The sequence below is a fragment of the Candoia aspera genome, chromosome 3 (genome assembly GCF_035149785.1).
Source record: "Candoia aspera isolate rCanAsp1 chromosome 3, rCanAsp1.hap2, whole genome shotgun sequence".
Taxonomy (NCBI): Eukaryota; Metazoa; Chordata; class Lepidosauria; order Squamata; family Boidae; genus Candoia; species Candoia aspera.
Window position 1 is genome coordinate 107,593,896 of NC_086155.1, and position 25,065 is coordinate 107,618,960.

Consider the following 25,065-nt stretch of genomic DNA (forward strand, 5'->3'; position numbering starts at 1 on the left):
TGAAATCTCTTCCCATGCCTCACTCTCCTTTTAATGGTTACTTGGATCATACTGAAGCTTCCCAGAACATCAGTGTAGCCTTCACTTGGCAGCATTGTGTGATAGCAAGAGACATGCCAAGAGACAGAGAGGAGGAACATGCAAAGGCACCAAAGATGGCTGCAAGAGGGACACTCTGAGGGACATGAGTCTCACAGCTGGCCTACAGCACTGGTGATCCCAATGACTCAGCAGGGAGAGTGCCCTAAGCTGCCATGTGCTTTGGGCAAAGCAGTGTGATTCTAGGGGCTAGAAATCAGGATCTACCAGTAACAGGGGACTCTGGGAGTGGGGAACACCACGAATGAGCCTTTGTTGAGAGCTTTAACTGCCATCTAATGCAAGCATTCTCCAGACATGCACGCTTGTATTAGGTGCAGGGTATACAAAAATAATATTAGTTTATAGTCACACAAGGAAAGATGCACTTGCAGAATACACAGCTGGTAGCAGATCCTAACTCAGGTTGCTGTAAAGGCTCCCTTCAAGTGGCAAATTTTAGGGAAATGCCTGATTATAAAAATTACAGGTAGGTCTTCTTCAGTAAAACCACCTTTGCTCCTTTTTTTCCAGAATTACTAGCATCTTTTCACTGTTGCTACATTCCGCCAAAGAAGTTGAAGCTAGGTCCTATGTGGTCATTAAAATCAGCAAATTGCAAATAAGTCCCTAATAAATGCCTCTCACCCACAAATCTCTATTTCATTATGATTAAAATAATTTCTGTGGCACAAGTATCTTTCCCCCCCAAAAAAAACTGATTTAAGTCTCAGGTTTTGACTTTTATAAACAGAATAAAAGAAGTTTAAGGGACTAGGTTTTCCGTTCAGCTGTACATCCGTTAGCAACCAGGAGTTTTGTTTATTCTGAATTGCTGTAAACCACAGTTGTTTGCTGCTGGGAAGGCACAGCGGGAGAAGCAGCCAGACGGTTTTCTCAGTTTGCCGAATATTGCAACTTTTCTGGTTGCACTGGCCAAGCAGATTGGGGTGAAATTGACCAGAGGCCTAGCTGTGGCCTTTATCTTTTTCCCAGGGGCCTAGACAGCTAGGAAGCCAGAGAGCTGCTTGGCTGGTTTTGGTTTGTTTTTTTTATGCAAGTGCCTCAAAAAGGAAGTTCCCCATAGATACACTCCAAACTGTTGAGGGAAGGGGAGAGAGAGGCTGCCCTTGTTGAGGAGGCAGCAGAAAGCCGGTGAGAACCTGGACTCAGAAGCTCAGTGTTTTGCAAAAGGGAGTTTTGGCTGTGCTAGGCCCACCGGGATCTGGTCTGCAAAAATCCAGACAACCACACAATGCAGATCTGGTAGCTCTAAGCTCCTTGGAGGTTTCAAATACACTGTGGAAAAAAATCAGCTCAGCTCATCACGGTCACCACCATGTTCAGAACTGCTTTCAACCTAGCCCAGAATCCTTGTGTGGAAATGCCCATGGTTAAAAGTGTTGAAAGGTGCAATGGGGCCCTGCATAGATGTCTTTCTTCCCCTCCTATCCTGGTCGTTTGACTGTTGCGGCAAGATACTTCCCCATTATTCTCCCTGCCATTTGTTATCTGCAGGCCCTGAGTTCACCGAGGTGTACTTTAATCACAGTCTCTGGGAAGGAGCTGCAATTCTAACCGCACTGCTCCTCAAAAGTAAAGCTCTATTCTCGACTTTCCCTCCAAAGAACTCTCCTTGATCTAACAGGAACAAGTCTTAAAATCTCTGTCCATTTTGAAAAAAGATTACATGCAGCAAAGAAGGTAATCTCCTTTCCAGTTACTGTTTTCCCACTGGGTTGTGTCTCTGCCATTTGGTATGTGTGGCGTATATTGAAAGGTGTCCTCATCATGTTGAACATTAAAGCAGCTCTCAGAATAAACATTGGTTTGCTCCACTATTTGTTTAACTTGCTTTTCGAGATCAGTGGCCTTTGACCTTCATGGCTTTCCCGCCCCTTTTCCCCTTTTCCCCTTTCTTTGTTCTGGAGCTGGTTGAGGAGAGCACAGCTCAGCAGTAAACTCCACCAGGAATATTCTTACGGCTTGAAATGGTTTTTGCCTAAATTAACAATTCAGCCCTTTGATCATCATAGGCCACTGGAGAGAAACAAGAAAGAAAGAAACACAAGAAAGAGGTAAGAGGTTTTAGGTATTCATTATGCAAATAAAGCATAGAAAGGAATATGTGAAATATTTGATTACTTTCACTAGAAAAACAGGGATGTAGTTCACAGAATGGAAAAGAAGGTTATAATTTTGTTTTATATATCAAAAAAAGGTTTTCAATAAGAAATCTCAGTTTCCTCTTAGGTTGGACCAGCCCAGAGTGAGGAAGCCTTCTGTAGGTAGCAGATTTTAGGGAAACATTAAATGGCCATGAGTGGTCAGTTATCTGGCTTAGTATTACATTTTTCTCCAGAACCACTTGAATTTTCAGCCTTTGGAGCTGTTTTTAAAAAGAAGAGATGAATAAGAGAGGACAAGGTAAAAATTATACACAATCATTAAAAATTCTGTAAGATATAGCAAAATTGGACCAAATATTTTCCTCTGATACTTCTAGAACCCAAGACAATCAAATGGAATTTATGTGATAGATAACAGGGCAGCCAAACAAATGTCCTTCTTCATAGGCATCAACTTCAATGGTTTTTAAGGGGCATTAGATAAATCTATGCAAATTAGGCTCTAAATCCTTGAAAGTCACGATGATAAAGGCTACAAGTTGCTGAGGAAACAACGGCAGGAGATGGCTACTCTTTTCGGTTGATTGTTACATAGCCAACCAAATATCCGATAAATGCATCTCACCCCAAAGTATCCTCTTATAAGCAGCTGAACGTCCTATAAAAATCAAAGATCCCATATTATGTGAAAATTCCATTCTTGAGGTTAAAATAATGTGCAGGTGCTAATTATTGTGAATTTATTATTTTCCTTTTGGATGTGCTAGCCCAGGTAGTTTTTGTGTTTTCTCTGTCAGGAACCAAAATAGACAAGCAAAAGTCCATTTATATGAAGAGATTAACATACTTTGGTCAAGCCTGTGGGCTGTGACCACAGTTACCTAACTTGAAGTAAAAGGAAGTGTCTGAGAAAGGATATCTGTAGCAACTGCACTTATGAACAAACCCAGCATTCCTTACCTATTTCTCAAAGCAACCCCTAGGAAAACTAAATGCCAATCAGGAATCTAAGCGTATGCATATGCATGTTGACTTTGGGTGCTTCCATGCAGAGTGGTGTGCATTAGGTCCATGTAAACCATTTAAACCACTCCTCCAAATGGTTTGCACAGCTCTGGGATGTAAACTGGTTTTGATTTGAAAAAACACGTATTTTAATATGCAGTCCTGAATGTCACTTTCTCTTGATTACAGGAAGATGCAGTTCCTGATACTGTTTCTCATCTGCCTGTGGTCTGCTGGCCCCACACAGCAGCACTCAGTAGAAGATGTGTGTACTGCCAAGCCAAAGGATATCCCTGTAAATCCCATCTGCATCTATCGGAACCCTGAGAAGAAGTTGCAAGAGGAGGTGGATCAGGACAGAATCCCAACCTTTACCAACCCTCGTGTCTGGGAGTTGTCCAAGGCCAATTCCCGTTTTGCTGTCCTCTTATACAAGAACTTGACCAATGCCAGGGAGCAAGATAAGAACTTCTTTATGTCACCAATCAGTATTTCCACTGCCTTTGCCATGACCAAGCTGGGTGCCTGTGGCAACACTCTTCAGCAGCTCATGAGGGTAATGTCAGGATAGGACTGTGATTGGGCTCCTTGGTTAGCAGGTCAGACATAGCTACTCCTGCTATTAGCAAAGACTGTTCTCTAATTCTGTATCCACAGCCTCAGTTTATTTTTTAGGAAAACACATGTCATTCTCAAAGAAGCATATCACAGAGCAGTGTATTAAAGATACCTTCTTGCAATCAATTATCTCCTTAAAATCAATGGTTATTAAAATTGGTTATACACTAACTGGTAGTTAACCATTTATCCTTTAGGTTTGCATGTACACATTCAGATTCCAAAAACCTGAATTAAAAGCTTTTAAACTGCTCAAAAGAAAGGCAGTTTCTTTTCTTAACTGCTCTGGATCAGCCTGTCTAGAGCTCTTGCACCAAATTCAGAACATTGAATTTTGAGGCCTGATAAGAGCTGCGTTCTTATCTTTTCTATGTACTTTGCACTGGAAATTGTCTGGGTATGAGGGTGCCCTCCATAAATTCAGATATTTTGAGGGACTGAGGTTTTAAAGTCAAATGAAATATGGTTATTTAGCATAAATGTGATTAATTCTTTGCACAATTAATTTTCTAGGCCTCTAAAATAACGTGCCAATGATTTCTGAGGGTCAGTATGTTTTCCTATATACCTGAAATTATTACAATGTTAAGTTTCCTCTGGCCCTCAAACGGGCCAGAAATACGCCATGTTAATCTAGCGTCAAACTCTTTTCAATTCCAAAGTTACAGGTGAAATTTGGCAGGCCACCAAGTGGCATTTCTGGGCAGGACCACTTCATCCACTTGCTGAACTGTTTTCCAATTCCTTTCTGCTTGGTCTCTTTTTAAAGGTTTTTCAGTTTGACACCATTTCAGAAAAAACATCTGATCAAATCCACTTCTTCTTTGCCAAACTGAATTGTCGACTCTACAAGAAAGTCAACAAATCCTCTGAGCTGGTATCAGCCAATCGCCTTTTTGGGGAAAAGTCTCTCAGAGTCAATGAAACCTACCAAGACATTAGCGAGGTGGTTTATGGAGCTAAACTCTGGCCTTTGAACTTCAAAGTGAGTTATACATACAGTATGATGGGGTAATGCTGTTCTATTTGCAAAGAGTTGATTACCACCTGCAGCCTTGGGACCCTGTATACCCCTGGAAACCTTGGTGTGGCTCTGAGACTTTCTGAAATTTCAGAATGCAGTAGCAGTAAAACTTCATACAATACATTAAGTGAACTATATTTAAATTTAATTGAATGAACGTTAGTTTTTGTCCTTAGGCCATCAAGTCAGAGCATAGCCTTCAGTCTAAAAAAGGCTGATGTCCCTGTCCAAAGCACCCTTGACTGCTGACCGAATGCTGCTGTACTTTTGCTCCTGACCTGAGGTTGCCCCAGCCTCTGAATCATGCCGATTTCCCCTTCTTTGTCTCAGAAGTTTTGTGTCAGAAGCTTTGCTTGGGCTCTCCTTGGTTTACCGCCCGGCCAGAAAAAGGTTCCAAAGAAGTGAAGTGTTTGCACGCTCTCTTGCAATGTTTTTGTTGTCCTAATAAAGACATTACCCTTTTTTTGCAAATTTTCATATGGTCAGCATGGCTAATTTTATCACTTTTTCCCCCAATCCATGTATGTTTCTTGGATAAGCATTTATTGAAATGCTAATACTAATAATATATTACATTTATAACCAGAGTGGCATACATGGTATTTCTTCCTCCAGTTTTTCATAAGAACCCTGTGACTGGCCAAAAGCTACCTAGTAAGTACTTGAAGTAGAATCTCTCCAGTCCTAGTCCAACAATGTAAATGCTATACCATCCTGTCTTACAGACATGCTAGCATTGCAATCATTTTGTTTTCTAATTCTGTGTTTCTCTGCTTTGAGAGGGGAATAAAATTTGGAGTGTGACGAATCAGTTCCAGGTTGCCAGTTTAAAGAGAAAAAAATGACATTTGACTATTTATATAAAGTCAATTCTTTGGGAGGAAAGCGGGAGGTGCTGGCATCAGTTCTGTCTTATTTGTCAAGAAACTAACTGCTCTGTGTTTTGACCTCTGCCTGTCTGCTGGGGATGAATAGTTGCTGGACTAGTTGAGAAAAAGTAAGAAATGAAAAAAACAACTAGTTCAGCCAGTGTAACACTGCCCCACTCTATTCAAGGAGGCAGATGTTCTTGCTGTAATCACACTGATCCTGGCATCCAAGTATGGCCTTCTTGCTTATTTTACTGCACTATGAAAATCTGATTGGTTGCCACAGTTTTCATATGCAAGGTCAGCTATGAGGATTCTGGCTGGGGAATTCTGGGAGTTGAGGTCCACACATCTTAAAGTTCCCAAGGTTGGGAAACTTTGGTATAAGGAATGAACTAATGGTAGAGTGATGGGGAAGTCAATTCAGGTGAAGATTCTCCAAATGGTCGCTGTATTTTATATTAATAGCATTTAATGGCTTTAATTGCATCTTATCTTTATGAGTATTTCATGGATTTTTTTAGTTTATATACTCTAATTTGCCTAGAGTCATCAGAATAGGATGCATCCAAATGGATGTAAATAAAATAAATAAAGTTACAGAACCTTTTTCTATGTTATCCCTTTTAGGAGAAGCCAGAGTTATCCAGAGCAATCATCAATGATTGGGTGGCAAATAAAACTGAGAAGCGTATAACAAATGTGATCCCAGAAGGAGTCATCAATGAATTAACTGTTTTGATACTAGTCAACACAATTTACTTCAAGGTATGGAAAATAATGCCCCAGCAGGAGAAATGGAAAATCAATGAAATCACTCTTGAGGGGACTGGAAGTATCATTATATAAACCCTACAACAGAAACTTCCAGATTTTTCTGAAAATCTCCACTTAAAATAATTTTGCTAACCATGACTTCAATGCAACCCCTATTTTTCAGGCAAGAAGAAAGAAGAGTACTTGATTTTATCTAAGCACAATCTCCAGACCAGTTACAAATTTCTAACAGACCTTCCTCCTTCAATAGTAGGCCTTACCACTTATGAAAAAAGGAGGATGCTTGATTGAGGTCTTCAGTTTATTTAAATGCCTTTAAGCTCCTTATTCCTGGGTTATACTTATAACCAAAGCCTGCAGGAGCTGGCACATGTTTATAGTGACTATATGCAGGTGATTGAATGCCATTGGCACAGTACTTTTCTTTGGGATGTGGTAAATTCTTTCAATGCTTAATTCTAGATTCTAAATTTATCACAATTACATGTTACATTGTATTCTTCTTTTATTGTCCTCTCTTCAGAATGTGATAAGCTGGGTCTGCTCCAGTTCAGACTGCCAAAGACTTCCTCTCTAAAATCCTATTGTAATCATCATCAGGTTTGGGACCCCTGATGACCACGGGCCTAACTCCACCCTGCACAATTGTAGTATTATTTGTAGGGCTTCCTCTGCACCTGGAGGGATTAAGGAAATCTCATTCTTAAGAAAGCACATAACAGAGGGAATCACATGCCTGTCTGCTCCTCAGTCTACAGGTTTTAGAAGATCCCCAAACTCTTTCAGTTCTTCAGGGATACCTCGCCAGGAGCTAATGGCTAGAACATTAGAACGTACTAACATACTAACGTACTCCTGTTGTTCAGCAAACATTGCCAGATTTTATATTGTGTAGGGAAACAAGCTGGCTCCGATATTCTCAAGCATAGCTTCAAGTTTAGGGTTCATCTTTCCTCCTTTCCATGTCAAAGCATTTGCAACTTACTGCTGCCTTCCAAACTCCAATAAAGTCTGCCTGTTCTCCATGCCATTCTTGGGCCCTGCTCGTAGGCTTCTCCTTGGGGCTTTCTTCCTTCCCTGGTCTACTGTATGTCAAGAATGAAGCTTGGCTACAGGTAGCGAAAGGACCGGCTGTTTCTGCGTCTCCTCTCCCCTGATCCCTAAGTTTAAAGAAGATTTGTGGGTCCAAAACTTGTTTGTGTTGTGAATGTTTTCTAGAGATGTGTGCTCAAGGTCTCTAACATGGATTAATCTCTGTAGTCCACTTTCCTATCCTCAGAGTATAATTGGGATGGATTTCCTTCATAAATTTTGAACTGATTTTGTGGAAATCTGGATCCATTAATTAGAAAGCAAATACAGAGTTGTACAGAATGTTTGTTCAGCTAACATTTGAAGGTTAAGAGCAAGAGTTTGGGGCCCAGGTGGTATACTGCCTTAGCCCATTCAGTTTCTGGTTGATGGCTCTGTTTTCTTTCACTGTGTTGATCTAGGGTCACTGGAAATCCAAGTTCCCTCTTGAAAACACAAAGATGGAGACATTTTTCAGAGCCACTTCTGAGCCTTGCCAGGTGCCCACAATGTATCAGGAAATGACATTCCCCTATGCTTCCATCGCGAACTCCAAAGTCCAGGTGTTGGAGCTGCCCTACCAAGGGGATGATATTACTATGGTCTTCATCCTACCCTTTACGAACACACCTCTGGCAGAAGTGGAACAGGAGATGACCTCAGAGAAATTGGAAAGCTGGCTTGGCGCCTTGAAAGAGGTCTCCCTCTCAGTCCATTTGCCCTGTTTCCAGATAGAAAGCAGCTTCAGCCTGAAGGAGAAACTGCAAGAAATGGGATTAAGAGATCTCTTCAGCCCTGGACGGGCCAGTCTTCCAGGTCAGTTGGGATGTGCTTTAGCAGGGAGTAACCATTATTTTGACAAATTTGGTAAAAAATAGTAATACAAGCCCTCCCACCCAGAGACTAGAATTCCCTCCTCCACATACATTGTAAAAAAGTACACATTGTAAAAAAAAACAAAACTTTCCATTTTAGCTCAAATAACTTTTTTAACTGTTCTGAAATTACACCTCAGCCCGTGCTGTGGAAAACATTTTCTAACACATTTTATTAAAAGGCATAGTTTTTCATGAGCTGCTCACTTCATCAGATGCATAGAGAATGAAAACCTATGCCTTTTTATGTAGCAGTCAGAAAATGTGCTACCAGACTCCTTATTTAATACCTCCAGATAGGTCTCATTTTCTTGCACCCGAAGAAGACTCCTACAAAAAAATTAAAAATTGTTTGGATGGCTAAAGCAGGGACACCATGACTAGCAATGTGTTTAGTTCCTCTTCCCTGCATATGCATAAGGAACTCTGAACTGGTGTTATTTTTAAGAATATCACACAAATATACACAAATTTGTCTCTCAGACTTCAACTATTATTTTAGCACAGATCTATTTTCTGGTTTTAGATTAAGGGTGAGAAATGCTGGCTTGTAGATATTGCTGAATTATAACTCCCAGTATTCCTCACCATTGTCCAAGCTGGTTGGTACTATTGAGAATTGTAGTTCAGCAATTTCTAGAAACAAAGGGTTCCCATTGTTAGCTATCAACTTGTAGTATGCACTGCAAGCTTCTTCTGCTGTAAAATGCTTTTCCTGATTAGCTTTGACAAACTGTCCACAGCCAGATAACAGTGAAGCAAATATAGAAGATGGAAGTTTTTCTAAACACCCCGAAACAATACCTACCATTTGATCATGAAGCCCTCATGGCACTAGGGCTGCACTCTTTTCCCCCAGAACTAAGCACAGATAAAGTGCATTCACTATGCTGCACCTCTGGAACAGTTTAAGTCTGGGCTCCTGACCTTGGGATGGGACAGAATACCTGAAAGCATTTGCAATTAGCCAGTCTCAAGTTTCTGTTATGTACCATTTAATACAGGTAGTCCTCACTTACTGACCACTCGTTCAGTGACTGTTCGAAGTTACGACTGTGCTGAAAAAGGAGACTTAAGACCAGCCCTTGAAGTTGCAGCTGTTGCAGCGTCCCTGCAATCACGTGATTGTGATTTGGGCACTTGGCAACCAATGTGCATTTACAATGGTCACAGCATCTCATGGTCACTGGGGAATTCTGGGAATTGAAATCCACACATCTTAAAGTAGCCAAGTTTGAGAAACACTGATCTAAATCACATCTGGCAAATGATACTTTCCATCATCTTCATATAAGCATCTGCAATAGAGTTTTTTGTTCCAACCAAGACAAGCAGTTTCTGCAGAGCATCACCGCTAAGCCACTATATCATTATTAAGTCCTATGGCTTCTGGGTTTCTCTCAGGAGAAAGTTCACCCTTTTTCCTTTGTACTGTTGTCTTTTTCAGGCATAACTGCAGATCCTCAAATGGACCTCTATGTTTCTGAAGCATTTCACAAAGCCTTCCTTGAGGTGAGCCAGGATTCCTTCTTTTTTTCCACCCTACTGCATTCTCTTTCTTAAATTAAGCTTTAGCTAAAGCTACAAATCATGTTAGATGAACCTAAAAAGCAAGTCACCCTTGATCACCACTGCACCAGCAGTAGAGATGGGTTCCAAGCAGAGCATACTTCAAGTAAGTGAAATATTTCAAAGGAATTTATTTTATAAATGTTATCCTTTTGAAGAGCTCACATTCTTTTTCTTCACGCAACTCTGTGAGGAATGCTGGGAAGAGAGAGAATGACTTTGGGTGGGTTTCATGATTGAGTTGCATTTAAATCCAGGTCTCCTTTCAGATGAAAGATCTCCAAGCCAGGAATCTGCTCCTTCAGGGGTAGTGCCTGCCCACCCAGAGAGATCACTTGTTTTGATGAATGGAAAACCTCAGTGGACAAACAATACTGTCTTGTTTGGGTTCAGTATCAGCCTGTTCGGTTCCATCCACGCGCTGATGAGATTGTGCCCCAAGCGATTGGCTGCCCTCACTCAGCAGCTTCATATAGATATTAAAGATGAGGGGAGAGAGGATGGACCCCTGTGGGCCCCGCAAAGCAGAGACCACTCTGCTGACCTCTCCTCCACCCTTACTATTTGACTGAACAGCTTTCAAACTATTTTTTTTCCCCATTCGTGTCCGATTCTTGGAGACTGCCAGGACCAGTCCCTGCAGTTTCCTTGGCAAGGTTTTTCAGACGTGGTTTGCCATGGCGTCCTTCCTAGGCCTGAGAGAGTGACTGGCCCAAGGTCACCCAGATGGCTTTGTGCCCAAGGCAGGACTAGATCTCATGGTCTCCTGGTTTCAAGCCTGGTGCCTTAACCACTACACTAAACTGGCTCTCAAACTATACAGTACTTAAAAAGAACAAGACAAAAGGATGAAGAACATGCTCTGGTGGATGAAAGGAAAGGACTGACAGATTCCTCACTACCTCACTAATCTGTTCTTTAGGAACACTTCAAAATGGGATCAATTTATGTCTACTCATGTGAATTAAATGACTGGCATAGGCATCTGTGGGGAATGGATGGCAAGGGGAAGCAGGTTGCAATATGTATTGGTAACATTGCAATCAAATTCTACTTCTTTCATATTTGCATTGGACATTGTAACACAAAGATAAAGGGGTGGAGTTCGGATTGTGATGTTGCAATGCATGTTTTGTCACTTTAGCATCATAGTGTTTTAGGAACAGATTCCAGTGGTGGCCAGGTGGTGATTTGGTAGACAGACCTTTAAACTGATAGTTGGGGGGAAGGAGGAGGAGGAGGAGGAGGAGGAGAAGATCAAATGGTTTTGATCCATTTGAAGTCATCTGGAGCAATTATTTTTGATCTTAGCTGTCTGCCAAGCCTTCAGCTCTTCTGCTTGTTTTAGAACAAGACATCAGGGTAGTATCAGCAAACAACCCTACAAGATGCAATGACAAAGCTATTAAGTCTGAACTGTTTCATAAAAATCACAACCCCAGGCATAGTTTCAAATGCCTGTTCAGCAGATCAGGTACTTGAAGAGCATTGCTCTATACAGTAGATCATAAAACTTAATTTACAAACAGACTTAAACTATTCTACCCCATTTTCAACATCTTTGTCTGGTTAATTCTAATTTGGCGTTCAATTCCTCACCCCTGTCCCCCCTCCCCCAAGGCTGTATGGTCTCAAATGAAAAAGAGGGAAGACACAGGGCTGGCCCTGAAATATAAATAGATAAGCTGATCAGAGGATTTTGTTGTGTGATTGATTTCATCAGCTCAATCAGTCAAGCTTTCTTAAACTAGCACAAGGATGGAATAAAAGCCTTATTTTTAGATACCATGCAGATGTACTGCAGCAGTATTTTAGGGGAGAAGCCTTCCTCTCCTATGGGGGAAAAGAAGTGCTCAAGACAGCTTTGATGCATGTCTGCGGCCCAGTAAATCAGGGACACCTATAGTCAATGACCCTAATTATTAAGTATTGCAGTCCTAATGATAGTCTTAGGGGAAGACCATTGTCAAAGGGGGAAAAAACACAATTGTCTCTGTTTGGTCTCTGTTGTAGCCTTGATGTATGTTCCTAATTCAGCATGCACACTTTATTTTATCAGGTAAATGAAGAAGGCAGTGAAGCAGCCGCTTCCACCACCGTTTTCATTTCCGGACGCTCATTTCTTTTGAACAAAGTTGTCTTCAATGCCAACAGACCTTTTATAGTACTCATAAGGGAAGTGGCTATAAATGCCATCCTTTTCATGGGCAAAGTGGCTGATCCCTGTTCCTAAAATCTTTGATTTGCAAGGCTCTTGTCTCCTTAAACCAACAGCCATCTCAGTTGTTTCTGTTGCATTATAACAAGCCCAGTACATGCAGCCAAATAAATGTAATCTTTCAAAAAGAGCCTCCCTGTTTTGTGACTAACTTGAACATCCTGCCCTGCAGGGTTGTTGTTGTTAGTTGCCGAGTTGTTTACAACATGGCAATCCTATGTATAACAGAATGAAATGCTGTTCGGTCTTGCGCCATGTGCCTGACTGTTCCAATGTTTGCATCCATTGTTGCAGTGATCGAATCAATCCATCGCATTGAAGGTCTTCCTCTTTTCCGCTGTCCCTCGACTTTACCAAACATGATGTCCTTTTCAAGTGATCGGTCTTTCCTGGCGATGTGCCCAAAGTATGAGAGTCTGAGCCTAGTTATCTCCACCTCTAGGGAACATTCTGGTTGTATTTCTTCTCAAACTGATGTGTTTGTTCTTCTGGCAGTCCATGGTATTTTCAATAATCTTCTTCTTCTATCCTCCTTTTTTAATGTCCAACTTTCACAGGCATATGTGGCAATTGAGAAGACCGTGGTGTGACTCAGATGCATCTTTGTTTTTAAACTGACATCTTTACTTCTGAAAACTTTAGATAGTCCTTTGATGGCAGATTTTCCCAGCACGATACATCGTTTGATTTCTTGGTTACTACTTCCCTTGGCATTGATTGTTGATCCGAGTAGAATGAAATCAATTTCTTCTCCATTTATTTTGACATTGTTTATTGGTCCATTTGTGGTCGTCTTCTTCACATTCAGGTGTAGTCTGTATTGCTGGCTACAATCTTTGATCTTCATCAGCAAGTACTTCAAGTCTTCTTCACTTCCAGCAAGCAAAGTGGTATCATCTCCATATCGCAGGTTGTTAATGAGTCTTCCACCAATTCTGATACCCCGTTCTTCCTCGTACATTCCTGCTTCTCGAATTATTTGTTCAGCATACATATTGAATAAGTAGGGTGAAAGTATACAACCTTGCAGCACACTTTTTCCAATTTTGAACCACACGGTGTCACCATTTTCTGTTCTAACAACTGCCTCTTGATCTGTGTACAGGTTCCGCATGAGTACAATTAAGTGCTCTGGAATTCCCATTCTTCGTAATATTAGCCATAACTTGTTATGGTCCACACAGTCAAATGCCTTTGCATAATCAATGAAATAGAGGTAAACATCTTTCTTGTATTCTTTACATTCAGCCAAGATCCATCTGACATCAGCAATGATATCTCTCGTACCGCATCCTGTTCTAAAGCCAGCCTGGACTTCTGGCAGTTCTCTATCGATGTAAAGCTGCAAACGTTGTTGAATTATTTTCAGCAAAATTTTACTAGCATGTGAAATTAATGAAATTGACTTTGGGAAGCAGTTGATTCAGCAAAAGCTGCCTTTCACTTGCAAACAAGGTCACTGTCCTAACAGCCAGGAACCACGCTGAGACAAGAATAGGTCTCTAGTGTTTTATTACTGCTACATGACAGAAAATCCTAACAAACTGAAGAAGCGTGGGAAATACCCAGACATATAAACCCCAAAGGCTAAGGCGGGCCCGATCTGTGTCTCTTTGAATGGCTACCTAATTCCTCAGTACTACGCATGCGCTTTACAGCCTGGATGGGAGCCCCCTGCTCGCCATCCTTACTCATGACATCACCCTCCCCTCCAGATTCACATTCCATTTCAGCCCCCTCCCCTCCAGAGATTTGATAAGAGTCAATGTCTGCTTCTAAGGTCCCATGGGAACTGGGCAACGATGGAAAGTCTTCAAAGGAAAACTCCTCCAAGGACGAATCAGTGCTGCTCTCCAGGTCTGATAACGCTTCTGGCCCAGGTGGCCACTGCTGGAAAATAGCTAGATAATTAGAAGAGTTGTCCCCCCTCCCCCCTGGGAAATGCACGCCTGAGGTGGAGGGCTGTGGGCCCCCCCCCCCTCTGTAACTCGAGTCAAGGCTTCAGGTGGGGGTGGAAGGTGCAAACTTACGAATTCCTCTGCCTGCTCATCCAAGTGAGGAATCTCTGGTAGAGTGCGAGGCTTGGGTTTGTGAGGGAAAAGCTGATGGAATCGATGAACCAGTGCTGGAGAATGTACATCTCTGGCATTCTCCCATGTGCGCTCTTCCTCAGGATACCCTTTCCAGTGTATGAAATATTGGATGCCCCTTCCGCTCCTCCTAGAGTCCAGAATTTCCTCGACTTTGTATTCCTCCTCCCCCTCCACAATTACTGGAGGTGGGGGGGCATTTGCCATCATAAGGTACTTGGGGGAGGGTCTTTGGCTAGCAAGGCTCTGTGAAACACTGGATGGACTTTCATGGATGCTGGCAGCTGTAAACGATAAGCCACTGGATTTATCCGCTGTACCACAGTGAAAGGGCCCACAAACTTAGAGTCCAATTTCTTGGAGGGTCTGGTAGAGTTCAAAAACTTGGTAGAGAGCCACACTCTGTCTCCTACTGCAATCTCTGGCCCCTCTTGTCTGTGAGCATCTGCAGCTCTCTTGTAAGCACTCTTTGCCCTGTTCAGCTGCTCCTTGAACAACTCCTGTGCGGCTTGTTGCTCTTTAAGAAAATCAGCTGCGGCTGGAACAGTTCCCTGCTGGGAGGAGGTGGGCAACACCCGAGGGTTAACCCCGTAGAGTGCCTGGAAAGGGGACATCTTGGTAGAGGACTGTACAGAATTATTATATGTAAATTCTGCCATGGGGAGTAGGGCTGGCCAATTGTCTTGCTGATAAGTGGTGTGACACCTGAGATACTGCTGTAACCATTGGTTAATTTTCTTGGCTTGCCCGTTACTAGCAGGATGATGTGATGACAGGTGGATCTGAACCCCTAATGACTGGAAAAGGGCCCTCCAGAACCTGGAAGTGAACTGTGGGCCTCTGTCACTCACCAAGTGATTCACCATGCCTCTATACCTAAAAACATGGTCCATGAACAACTGCGCTGTGGCTTGTGCAGATGGGAGGCCCTTGCAAGGAATAAAATGCGTCATTTTTGTGAAAAGGTTCACCACCACTAGTATGGAAGTCAGCCCCTGGACCGGGGGTAAATCAGTGATGAAATCCATGGAGATTGTATCCCAAGGCCTACTGGGGGTGGGTAGGGGTTGCAAGAGTCCTGTGGGCTTCCCTGGGAGAGGCTTGGCTTGTCTGCAGGTGTGACAAGAAGCAATGTAACCCTTTATGTCTGCAGTCATCTTAGGCCACCAGTAGTCTCTCAGAGCTCTATGGAGAGTTTTGAAAACACCTCCGTGGCCTGCCGTTTGATGGTCATGGCAAAGTCTCAGTACTTCTTCCCTCAATGAAGGGGGAATATATAATTGCCCACTATGCCAGAGGATTCCTGCCTCCACATTGAATGGGGGGGGGGCAGTGTCTTGCGGGCCCCTCTGGAGGTCATCCATCCTGGCCCTGGCATACGGGTCCTGTTGCTGCTGAGCTCTGACTCTTGTAAATAGGTCCTCTGCTTGTCTGCCTGCTGCTAAAATCTCTGTTTGGTTCCCCCTCATAGACTGATCAAAGTTGTGAGGTTGTGATATAGTAGCCTGTACCTTCTGGTGAGTGGCGGGGGTTGCCTGAAAGGATCGAGACAGGGTGTCTGCCAAGCTGTTTTGCACCCCAGGCACATAAGAAATAACAAAATTGAAACGGGAGAAAAACTGGCTCCTCTGATTTGGCGTGGGGTGAGGGATCTGGTGTTTTGTAGAAGCTGTAAATTCTTGTGATCGGTGCAAACTTTCACAGGAAAGGTTGCACCTTCTAGCCAGTGCCTCCACTCTTGGAATGCTGCTTTAATTGCCAGCAACTCCTTGTTAAAAACATCATAGTTTCTCTCTGCTGGTGAGAACATGCGTGAAAAAAAGGCACACGGAAGCAATGTATTCTCAGTTTTGTTTGTATATTGCAATAACACCGCCCCAATGGCAATATCGGAAGCATCTGAATGCATTATGAATTGCTTCGTGGGATCAGGGTGTCTTAACAGCAGCTGGGATGCAAAGCATTGCTTAAATTCTTGGAAGGCTGCTTGCTCTCTCCCCCCCCAAATGAATTTTGATCCTTTCTTCAAAAGCTGTGTGAGGGGTCTAGCCCTGTCACTAAAGTTTTTTATGAACCGCCTGTAGAAATTGCAGAATCCTAGATATCTTTGTACTTCTTTAACATTTCGGGGAGGTGGCCAAGAGAGAATTGCCTGGACCTTAGAAGGATCCATGGATATGCCTTCTGTTGATACCTTATAGCCCAGGAAATGTAATTCAGTTAAATCAAAGGCACACTTCTCTAGCTTGGCAAACAGCTTGTTCTCTCTCAGTCTTTGTAAGACATTACGTGCATGGGTTACATGAGTTGTAGCATCCTCAGAGAATATTAATATGTCATCTAGATAAATGACCAGATACTTATCTAGTAAATCAGAGAAAATTTGATTCATAAATCGGGAAAATATGGCTCCTGCATTAGACAAGCCAAAGGGCAAAGCAAGGTACTCAAATTTACCAAACCTGGTGTCGAAGGCAGTTAGATATTCGTGCCCCTTTTTTATCTGGATCAGATTGTATGCATTCCTGAGATCCAACCTGGTAAAAATGCGTGCTTTCTGTAAGCGATCCAGCAGATCAGAGATTAGAGGCAGCGGGTAAATTTCTTTTTTTGTGTGTTTATTTAAAAAACTGAAATCGTGGACCACTCTCATGGGTGTCTCCTGGTTTGCAGGTGCCAACGGGTCAGGCTTCTTTGGTACGAAGAAGGTAGGAGCAGACGCTGGGGAAGTAGATGGTCAGATGAACCCCTTTTGGAGATTAGAGTCCAAGTAATCCTTTAAGGTGGCTAGTTCCTTGGGAGACATGGGATATTGTTTCCTTGCTGGAATCCTGGCTCCTGGTATCAACTCAATGGTGCAATCACAGTCCTTATGGGAGGGTAGTGCTGTGGCCTCTTGTTCGCTGAAAATGTCTGCGAAATCTGCATACTTGGCTGGCAACTGGACCCCCCCTGCTTCTGTGACTGCGTTGGTTGCTGGAGAGCGGAGAGCGGCTTGAATCTTGTGGTGCTGGCATTCCTTAGCTGGGAAGGAGATTGCTCCCGTAGTCCAGTTCAGCAATGGGTTGTGGATCTTCAGCCAAGGCGTGCCTAGGATTACAGGCACATTAAGCGATGCAGTAACATAAAGTTGGATCCACTCAGTGTGGTCTCCCGTTGTCAGTTGCACCGGTTCTGTGAACCTTCTAATTGGCCCTGCCTTGAGGGGCTGGCCGTCAATGGTCTCCACTTCTATGGGACATGGCAATTCTATGGTCGGGATGTTGAAGTCTTGTATGGTCTGCACATCAATAAAATTGGTTGAAGCTCCGGAATCCACGAGGGCCTCTAGCTTCACCTGGTGCTCTGGGTTGATGCACATTATTACTGGTAAGTAGTAAAAGGATTGCCTGGAATCCTCGGAATGAGCCCTCCTTAATTGATGGTCTCCCTGCTGAGCTCTGTGGAGGGAGACCGACGGAGTTTCCCTGGTTGGAAGCAGAGGCGGAGATGGCTGTTTCAGCTGCTTGCCCTGGGGCTCTTACGGAATTTGCTTGGCTTCTCGCTGGGCAAGCTCTCACCATGTGCCCCTGGGCTCCGCAGTAGAAACAGAGGGCTCTCTCTCTCCTTCTCTGCCTCTCAGCCTCGGAAATAAGCCTCCTGCTCGCCCTGATCTGCATCGGCTCCTCTGGTCCTGAGTGAGGAGATGCTACGGAGAGAGCTGGAAATCCTGGAAGCGTCCTGAGGCCCCTGCCTCTCCCCAGCTGCATCTGTCTGAGCTCTTCTAGCCTGGCACCTATGACCACAGACAACTGATATAAGGCTTCTAGGTTAGCTGGTGTTCCCTGGCGCACTAATTCATTCTTAATTTCTTCATCCAGCCCCTGTTTGAATTGGTCTTTTAATGCACGCTCATTCCAGTCCAGATCTCCTGCTAACAACTTGAAATCAGCAATGTAGATTCCCACCCTCTTGTTACCTTGCTTGAGCTTCCGAATTTCCCGGCTGGCAGTGACCTCTCTGATCGGGTCGTCAAAGTGTGCTCGGAACCCTGCCAAAAAGTTCTGGTAGTCGTTGAGAATTGGGTCGTTGTTCTCCACCATGGGAATAGCCCATTTGGCTGCTGGTCCCTTTAGCAGACTTAGGATGAAGGTGACTCTGGTTCTGTCTGTGGGAAACTCTGCCGGTCTGCTGTCGAAAAACATTGTGCACTGTGTGAGAAAGGCTCTCAACTGTCCTGCTTCTCCTCCAAACTTCTCTGGTAGACTGCCCTGGGATCTCAAGACTACTGGCGGAGCTGCTGCTGCTGCTGCTGGCACCGGTTGTGGGTTAATCGGAGCTGGTTGTTCTAACTGCTGTAGCATGGCAGCTTGTAATGTGTTGACCTGTAGATCTACCTGTTGGTGGTGTTGCAGGGCTGCTGCCAATTGTTGGATGGCGAGCCGAATTTCTTGGTTTTCTGAAGACATTTCCAAATGTCTCCCCTTTAATTTCTTTGTTCCTCCCTCTTTCGATGGGAGTAGGAGTTTGTTAGGATTGATGTCCTAACAGCCAGGAACCACGCTGAGACAAGAATAGGTCTCTAGTGTTTTATTACTGCTACATAACAGAAATCCTAACACACTGAAGAAGCGTGGGAAAAACCCAGACATATAAACCCCAAAGGCTAAGGCAGGCCCGATCTGTGTCTCTTTGAATGGCTACCTAATTCCTCAGTACTACGCATGCGCTTTACAGCCTGGATGGGAGCCCCCTTACTCATGACAGTCACCATCTGCATAGCTTACGGTGACTCTATTCTTTGTGTTTTTTCCTTTTTATCCAGTATTTGTTTTCTCTGCTAATCCAACTTTGAAACAGAGTAAATAGTTAAATATATGTGTATTCAGGAATACATTTATTTACAATATGCAGAGACTCCAGAGGAGTTTCTCAATAAATATATATGGAGTGAATGGCAAAGAAATTCCCACTTTGCTGAATGCATTTTTCTTCTTTCTAAGTGTGCTATAGGATACAGCTTTGGGGAAGCACTGTAACTGTAGAAAGCTATTGCACTGCCAAGGAAAAGGATGGAAGTGCTACCACAGGAAGCCTTTTACCGTTCATCATATTCCATGGGAAAGCAAATAACTTACCTGATAAGTGCACGATCAAGAAGAGCAGACGTGCACAACTTCTGACCATGGCCACCATAACTCAGCAGCTATTTGGGGTTAATCTTCCTATTTTGACAGTCAATCATGAAAAAAAAAAAGTTTTCTAAGTGTGTGACATGTCACTGCATGTAGCTCATGACCTGAATTCATCCTGATGTGTTACAGTAGTTGAGGCATGAGGCATTACCATCTTCTCACTATGAAATGAGGAATGCAAACAGGCCAGCAAGATTTATTGCCTGGAAAAAAACAGTAGGGAACTTCCATGAATGAAAAATAAATGTTTGGCAGAATGATCAAGGTGAATTTTCTCTGTCAAAAGACAGCATGTAAAACTGCAGGCAAATAAAAATTCTCCACCTTTGAGTATTAAACCATTTAATTCTCAAACCACTCACATGCATAACATTTCTTTTATACAGTGTTAAAGAGGAAAAATGCATTTGTTTTAAAATACAAACAGAAGTTCAAGTATACATTTATAGAATTTTTCAGAATTCTAACCAAGTTGCTAACTTCTCATTCACATTTTAAAGCTGTTTGATAAGAGCTTTTTTTGTTGCTAAATTGCTTTAAAGAAGTTTTGTACAAGCCTTTATCTTCACTGTCATATTTCATCTCCTTCTACCCACATCAAAAGGAACACCCACAAAATCATTACCCTCTTGCTTCCCTTTTATTCTCCCTCCATGTGCTTAAGGATCAGTGGGAGAATAAGAGGGTGCATGGGTTTGGAAAACGAGAATTAAAAATAAATTGGGCAGTTCTGCTACCAAGCATTTGCAGACAGCTGGGTCCCTTTTCAGCCTGCTGCAAAGTAACACATTGTTCCTTGTAGTTCAAAGCAATGAAACTCTACCCAAAACAGCTATACAATAAGAAGTCTCAGTACTCCAATAGAAAAGTAAATATTATCCATCTATCAGGTTCATAGAGTATGTCATAGGGTGACTGATTTTGTTTTAGAAAGGAAAGCAGAAACAAAACCCACCTGACAGAGAGTGGGAAAAAATGTATTTTAATACTAAGAGTGAACAAATATGGATGGGAGAATACACCCCCCCAAATAACCTTTAACCACTCTTTCCTCTAATTCTTACCAGTCCCATTAAAACCAGGCTACAACCCCAGTACTCCCTTTGGGAAAATTACCTAGTATCTAAGATGTGCAATCCAACCATTCCGTTGCAGCTCCCATTTGATGCGGCCAAACGTACAGAATATCCCTACAATGCATGCAGTCCAGGTAGCAGGGCAACTGAACTCCCACTGTCCAATACAGGCCCAGCTTTCAGTCTGCCACCATGACTAGCCCTGCTCTCCCATCCCAATACAAGGTGAACTTCTCTGAGGCAGGAATTCAGCAGAGATAATTACAGGAAAATATAAAACTGACACTATTTCAGTAGAGTTTGATCCCAGGGAAGTTCAGCCCATCTCAGTGTTGCAGTTCTGTATACATCGCAAACCTTAGTAGTGTCAGTTGCATTTTCTTATGGCCCTATAGCTTTCTAAAAACCATAGCTTTGTTTGATGCAGAAACACAGCCCATTGCAATAAGCAAAACCAATTTATCCTATCTCACAAGCAACCTTGCATGCCCACCTTCCAAATATTACATATCTGAATTAAAATGTGGGATGCAAACATAGCATTTTGCTTCCATAGTCTTGAGGGGTGCAAAAGTGTCAACAGAGAAGAGAGAGCATACAATACGTTTGCCTCCTGGGATGCAGGAGGTGCCATCACTACTAGGGCTGTCCAGAGTGTTAAAACATGTTTTCACCATGTGCGCTAGTGCAAATAAAACACCTCTCTTTGAAAGCTGTTCCCACTTGTCCGCATGCGCAGGTGTATGCGCAGGCAACAGTTTGTTGGGACTCCCCGTGAGGTGGCTGTGCATGCCCCTAAACACAGAGACAGCTGGGGACAGCCTGGAAAGCAGCCATGCAAGCTTCACAGGAGACGCAGCTGCTAGAGCATTCAGGGAGAGGTGTCTTGCTTGTGCTAGCCTGGGCTGCAAAAGCCCTCTTCCAACTGCTTTGCACCACGGCAATCAATACTATCCATTTGCACCTCAGACAATTCTCCTGTATATAATAGCTAACAATATCCGTAGAATTTAAAGTGCATGTGGGAAAAAGAAGGGGAGTGAAGGAGTTAAAACAACATACTTAAAGTGCCACACTACATTTAAAAGCTGGCTTGCAAGAAATAACAGCCAAAAAAATTAAGTGTAACAATTAAATGGATTCTTGAAATGACCGCAGACTTTGCCTATTGTCACACAAGTCAAGTGTGCAATGCTTTCTTTTGCTTTGTGTATGCACGTGCTAAGCTGCTAGCATGCTCCCCAAAGATCTTGGGAGCTGGGGTTCACAGCGAGATCAGGGACTGCAAGTTTCACTCACGTGGCCTCTGGCCTTGCCCACTGAGCATGCTTCTTGTGCCTTGTTGCAGTGATTTTTTGTTGGTGTGCCTCCTTCTCAAAATGTTCAGATTAATCACTCAGTTTATAGTCTGAAGCCTCATATGAGCACCCTCATCCTGGAAGCCCTGGCACGAATACTGTTGGGCATGAGAAGAAGAACTGGTATCTGTCAACAGCCACAAGGGGGGGGGGAGGCAAACATTCATTCTCAAACATTGTAAAACATGCCCTCTCCCCAAAGAACTGACAATCTCTCCATGGTGGATTTTATATTGTATATAAAACTCCTAAAATGCCAAGATACTTGTAGATACTTAATTCAACATGCTGAGATTTGAAGTCAAGGGAACAAAAAAACATAGTTCTCGAAAACCTATACTGGATATGTGTGGTCAAGAACTACAAACAAGGACGTAGTTATATATAAACCAAGTGGTAGAATAAATAGCACCAGAGAAAGAGGCACAGAAATCTTTGCTGAAATTGCACAGCATTCTCTTCCTGAGCAGTTCCAATATCTACTGGCTGCAAGAGGAACACCACCATTTTCAATGTCCTTTCAAGTTACATTTCCTCAGGGTAGCAGATGTTATTTAAAATAGGCCACTGACACACAAGCCAGTACTGCCACTGCTCCCGTTATTCATAGCTAGAGATCAGTTTCACTTTCCTCTATAACAGTCTCTCCCATGTGTCATTGCTATTAAAGGTTGACTCTCTGTATGTATAAATGTAGAGAAAGAACATATATTTTATTACTATGGATTATGGGAGAAGAATAGCTAGAAGTCACTGGTCTGATGGCAATGGTAAGACAGTTAAATAATTCACATACTTGCACACACAGGCTAAATGTATCCGTTTTAAAACTAGAGAAAATACCTTTTTTATGATCCCCATAAGTATCTGTGAGTAGCCCTCATTTATCTATTTCCTTGGGGCTTCTATAGGAGAACTTTCCATTCAGCCACCCTGTGCTTATCTATTGCCTTTGAAGACCTCTCCCATTGTTTTATCTTGATTGTCAGTTGTGATTATTGATTTAGCAAATAGCATGCCATATCCAAGTCTCATTCTAAAATTTACTTTTATTAATGTACAAAATATTTTGTTTCCATAATCTCACAGAAAATATCATTACTACACGCTGTGGTTGGTTCTAATATACGTAAGTTTGAATCATCATTCTTGAGATACTTAACCAATATTTTCTGATAATGAAGTAAAAGAGCATGATCTTTTACTCAATGTAGAAGTGGTTTTCCATTGCCTTCTTTTGGGTTGTTTTTCAACTTCCCATTCTGGTTTACAGCTCTGAGAATCCCTGATAATCTCCCATCCAAGCACCAACTGGATCCCTTTCAAAACTGATCCTGCTTAGCTTTTTCAAGATCTGCTAAGGTTGACTAGGTGCTGCCACAGGCTGGGAGGACGCTGATAATAAAGAGAAGTGCATTTGATGTCCTTCAATAAAGAAACAGTGCTGTTGCCAGTAAACCCATTCACAAGCTCAGTTCAGACAAAAGAATGCAATTTCCACCATGCTTAATTTGATGGCAGGAAGCCAATAGGAGGGGCTGCAAAATAAAATATGTGGCAATCCTTCCTCAGCCTAATTTCCTAGCAGAATAATGTAACACATACTTTTTCATATTTAAACAGATCTGCCATATTATTTTGACCCCACCAATCACATAATTACATTCAAGCACAGCTTAACAAAAGGAAGTCGAGAGATTGTTCATCAAATAACGCATACAGCACATTTTTTCTAGCCTCAATTTCAGATACCCTATTAATCCAAAAGGCTGGGAACTTTCAACAAATAACATGACGGGTTCATATTTAGTTTCCCCACTTTTCTCTACTGAATGTAATGCAATGAATAAAGACAAGGCAGCTTTTTACATTATAGTCAGCCTGGTTCATTCAACTGATGCACAAGTGCAAGAAGCATAACCTCTTATTGTAAAGATGCTTAAAAGGGTGGTTTTCAAACTCTTTCTTTCAGGGCCTTTTGACACCAACTTGCTTGCCACAGACATGGGAGCTTCCCTCCCAATGAAAATTACGGTTGTGAAGAGCAGAGATCCAGACTGGGAGCAGGACAGGGGACAAGTTTAAAGCCCCTGGACTCAGGCTATCCCTCTGTAGTCTCCACACAGTCTTTTGCCTTTATAGAATTTGGCAACTAAATAAAACACGAGTAACATCTGTTTGAGACAAAATTTATAAGAGCATAATAAAGACAACCTGGAGCATGTTGAACACTGCACAATCAACATCAGCACTTGCCAGATTTTTGAGCTCCACTCTTGCCCCATCCTATTAAAAACCCACAGAATATATCCAAGATTCTCTTCTGGCCACACGCTGAAGATAATGTCATTAGTGACAGCATTTGAAAATTATCTCCCTTCAGTTATCTTCTTGAGGGATTACTGCATTCCCCAACATGCAATTTGAAAACGATAATGTATAAAAACACTAGTGCTTTATGTTAGCTACAACCGAGTCCAGCAATGCTGCATGCAGCTTGAGAATGTGATTAAAGAACATGTATTGCTATCTGTATTTCAATATAGATAGAAAAGTCCCTCTCCATCAATGCCACAGCAAAGGGGACAGAAGGTGCACCTGTATTCAGTATGCATTTGTCTTGACACGGCAGCTTTTGGACACATCACTTCCAGTGAATGTGAATGTAAGAATGCATTGAGATCAGGTACCGATGTTCAAACGACCAGAGTAACTGGGAACATAAGAACCAATCCTATGCTAAGTTAGTTGGTCTACCTTGCCCGGGAAGGCAACTCTCCATGGTCGTAGGTATAGGTCATTTAGCAGAGTCTTTCTGCTGGAGACTGACTTCAAGCAAAGCATTTATGAAATATGAACTTGACATCTCAATATATAAGACTTCATCACTCTTACAGGAAAAATAAGCACAACTGTGCCAGAATTAATCAGCCACAGAACCAGCTCCTTTCTGCATTAAAAAAAAAGTCTGCAGCATCTAGAGAAGGGAGAGAACTTCCAGTGTACTTTTAATATACCTGAAGCAAATAAATAATTTTTCAGTATGAAAAATATCCACATTTCAGCTCAAAGGATCTTATTTCATATATATATATGTGTGTGTGTGTGTGTGTGTGTCTTTTGTGAAGAGAAAT

The 25,065-nt window shown here is 42.5% G+C and overlaps 1 protein-coding gene and 1 long non-coding RNA gene across 2 annotated transcripts in view; both read left to right on the forward strand.

Moving 5' to 3' along the window:
- LOC134493752 (uncharacterized) overlaps nucleotides 1–25,065 on the forward strand; it is a 101,006-nt gene that overhangs the window by 49,194 nt on the left and 26,747 nt on the right. The window lies entirely within an intron of this gene.
- Nucleotides 1,989–12,363, forward strand: SERPINC1 (serpin family C member 1). Its single transcript, XM_063298506.1, has 7 exons — nucleotides 1,989–2,156; nucleotides 3,402–3,768; nucleotides 4,600–4,815; nucleotides 6,354–6,491; nucleotides 7,994–8,387; nucleotides 9,894–9,958; nucleotides 12,075–12,363. Exons 2-7 carry the CDS (start codon nucleotides 3,406–3,408, stop codon nucleotides 12,246–12,248), a joined length of 1,350 nt encoding a protein of 449 aa, XP_063154576.1. The 5' UTR covers nucleotides 1,989–2,156; nucleotides 3,402–3,405; the 3' UTR covers nucleotides 12,249–12,363.

Bases quoted from the DNA above. Each gene is read 5' to 3' on its own strand.
- SERPINC1 (XM_063298506.1), top strand. From the start codon at position 3,406: ATGCAGTTCCTGATACTGTTTCTCATCTGCCTGTGGTCTGCTGGCCCC. The intron at 4,816-6,353 runs GTGAGTTATACA...TATCCCTTTTAG, and splicing joins TCTGGCCTTTGAACTTCAAA to GAGAAGCCAGAGTTATCCAG. The intron at 9,959-12,074 runs GTGAGCCAGGAT...TTATTTTATCAG, and splicing joins TTCACAAAGCCTTCCTTGAG to GTAAATGAAGAAGGCAGTGA.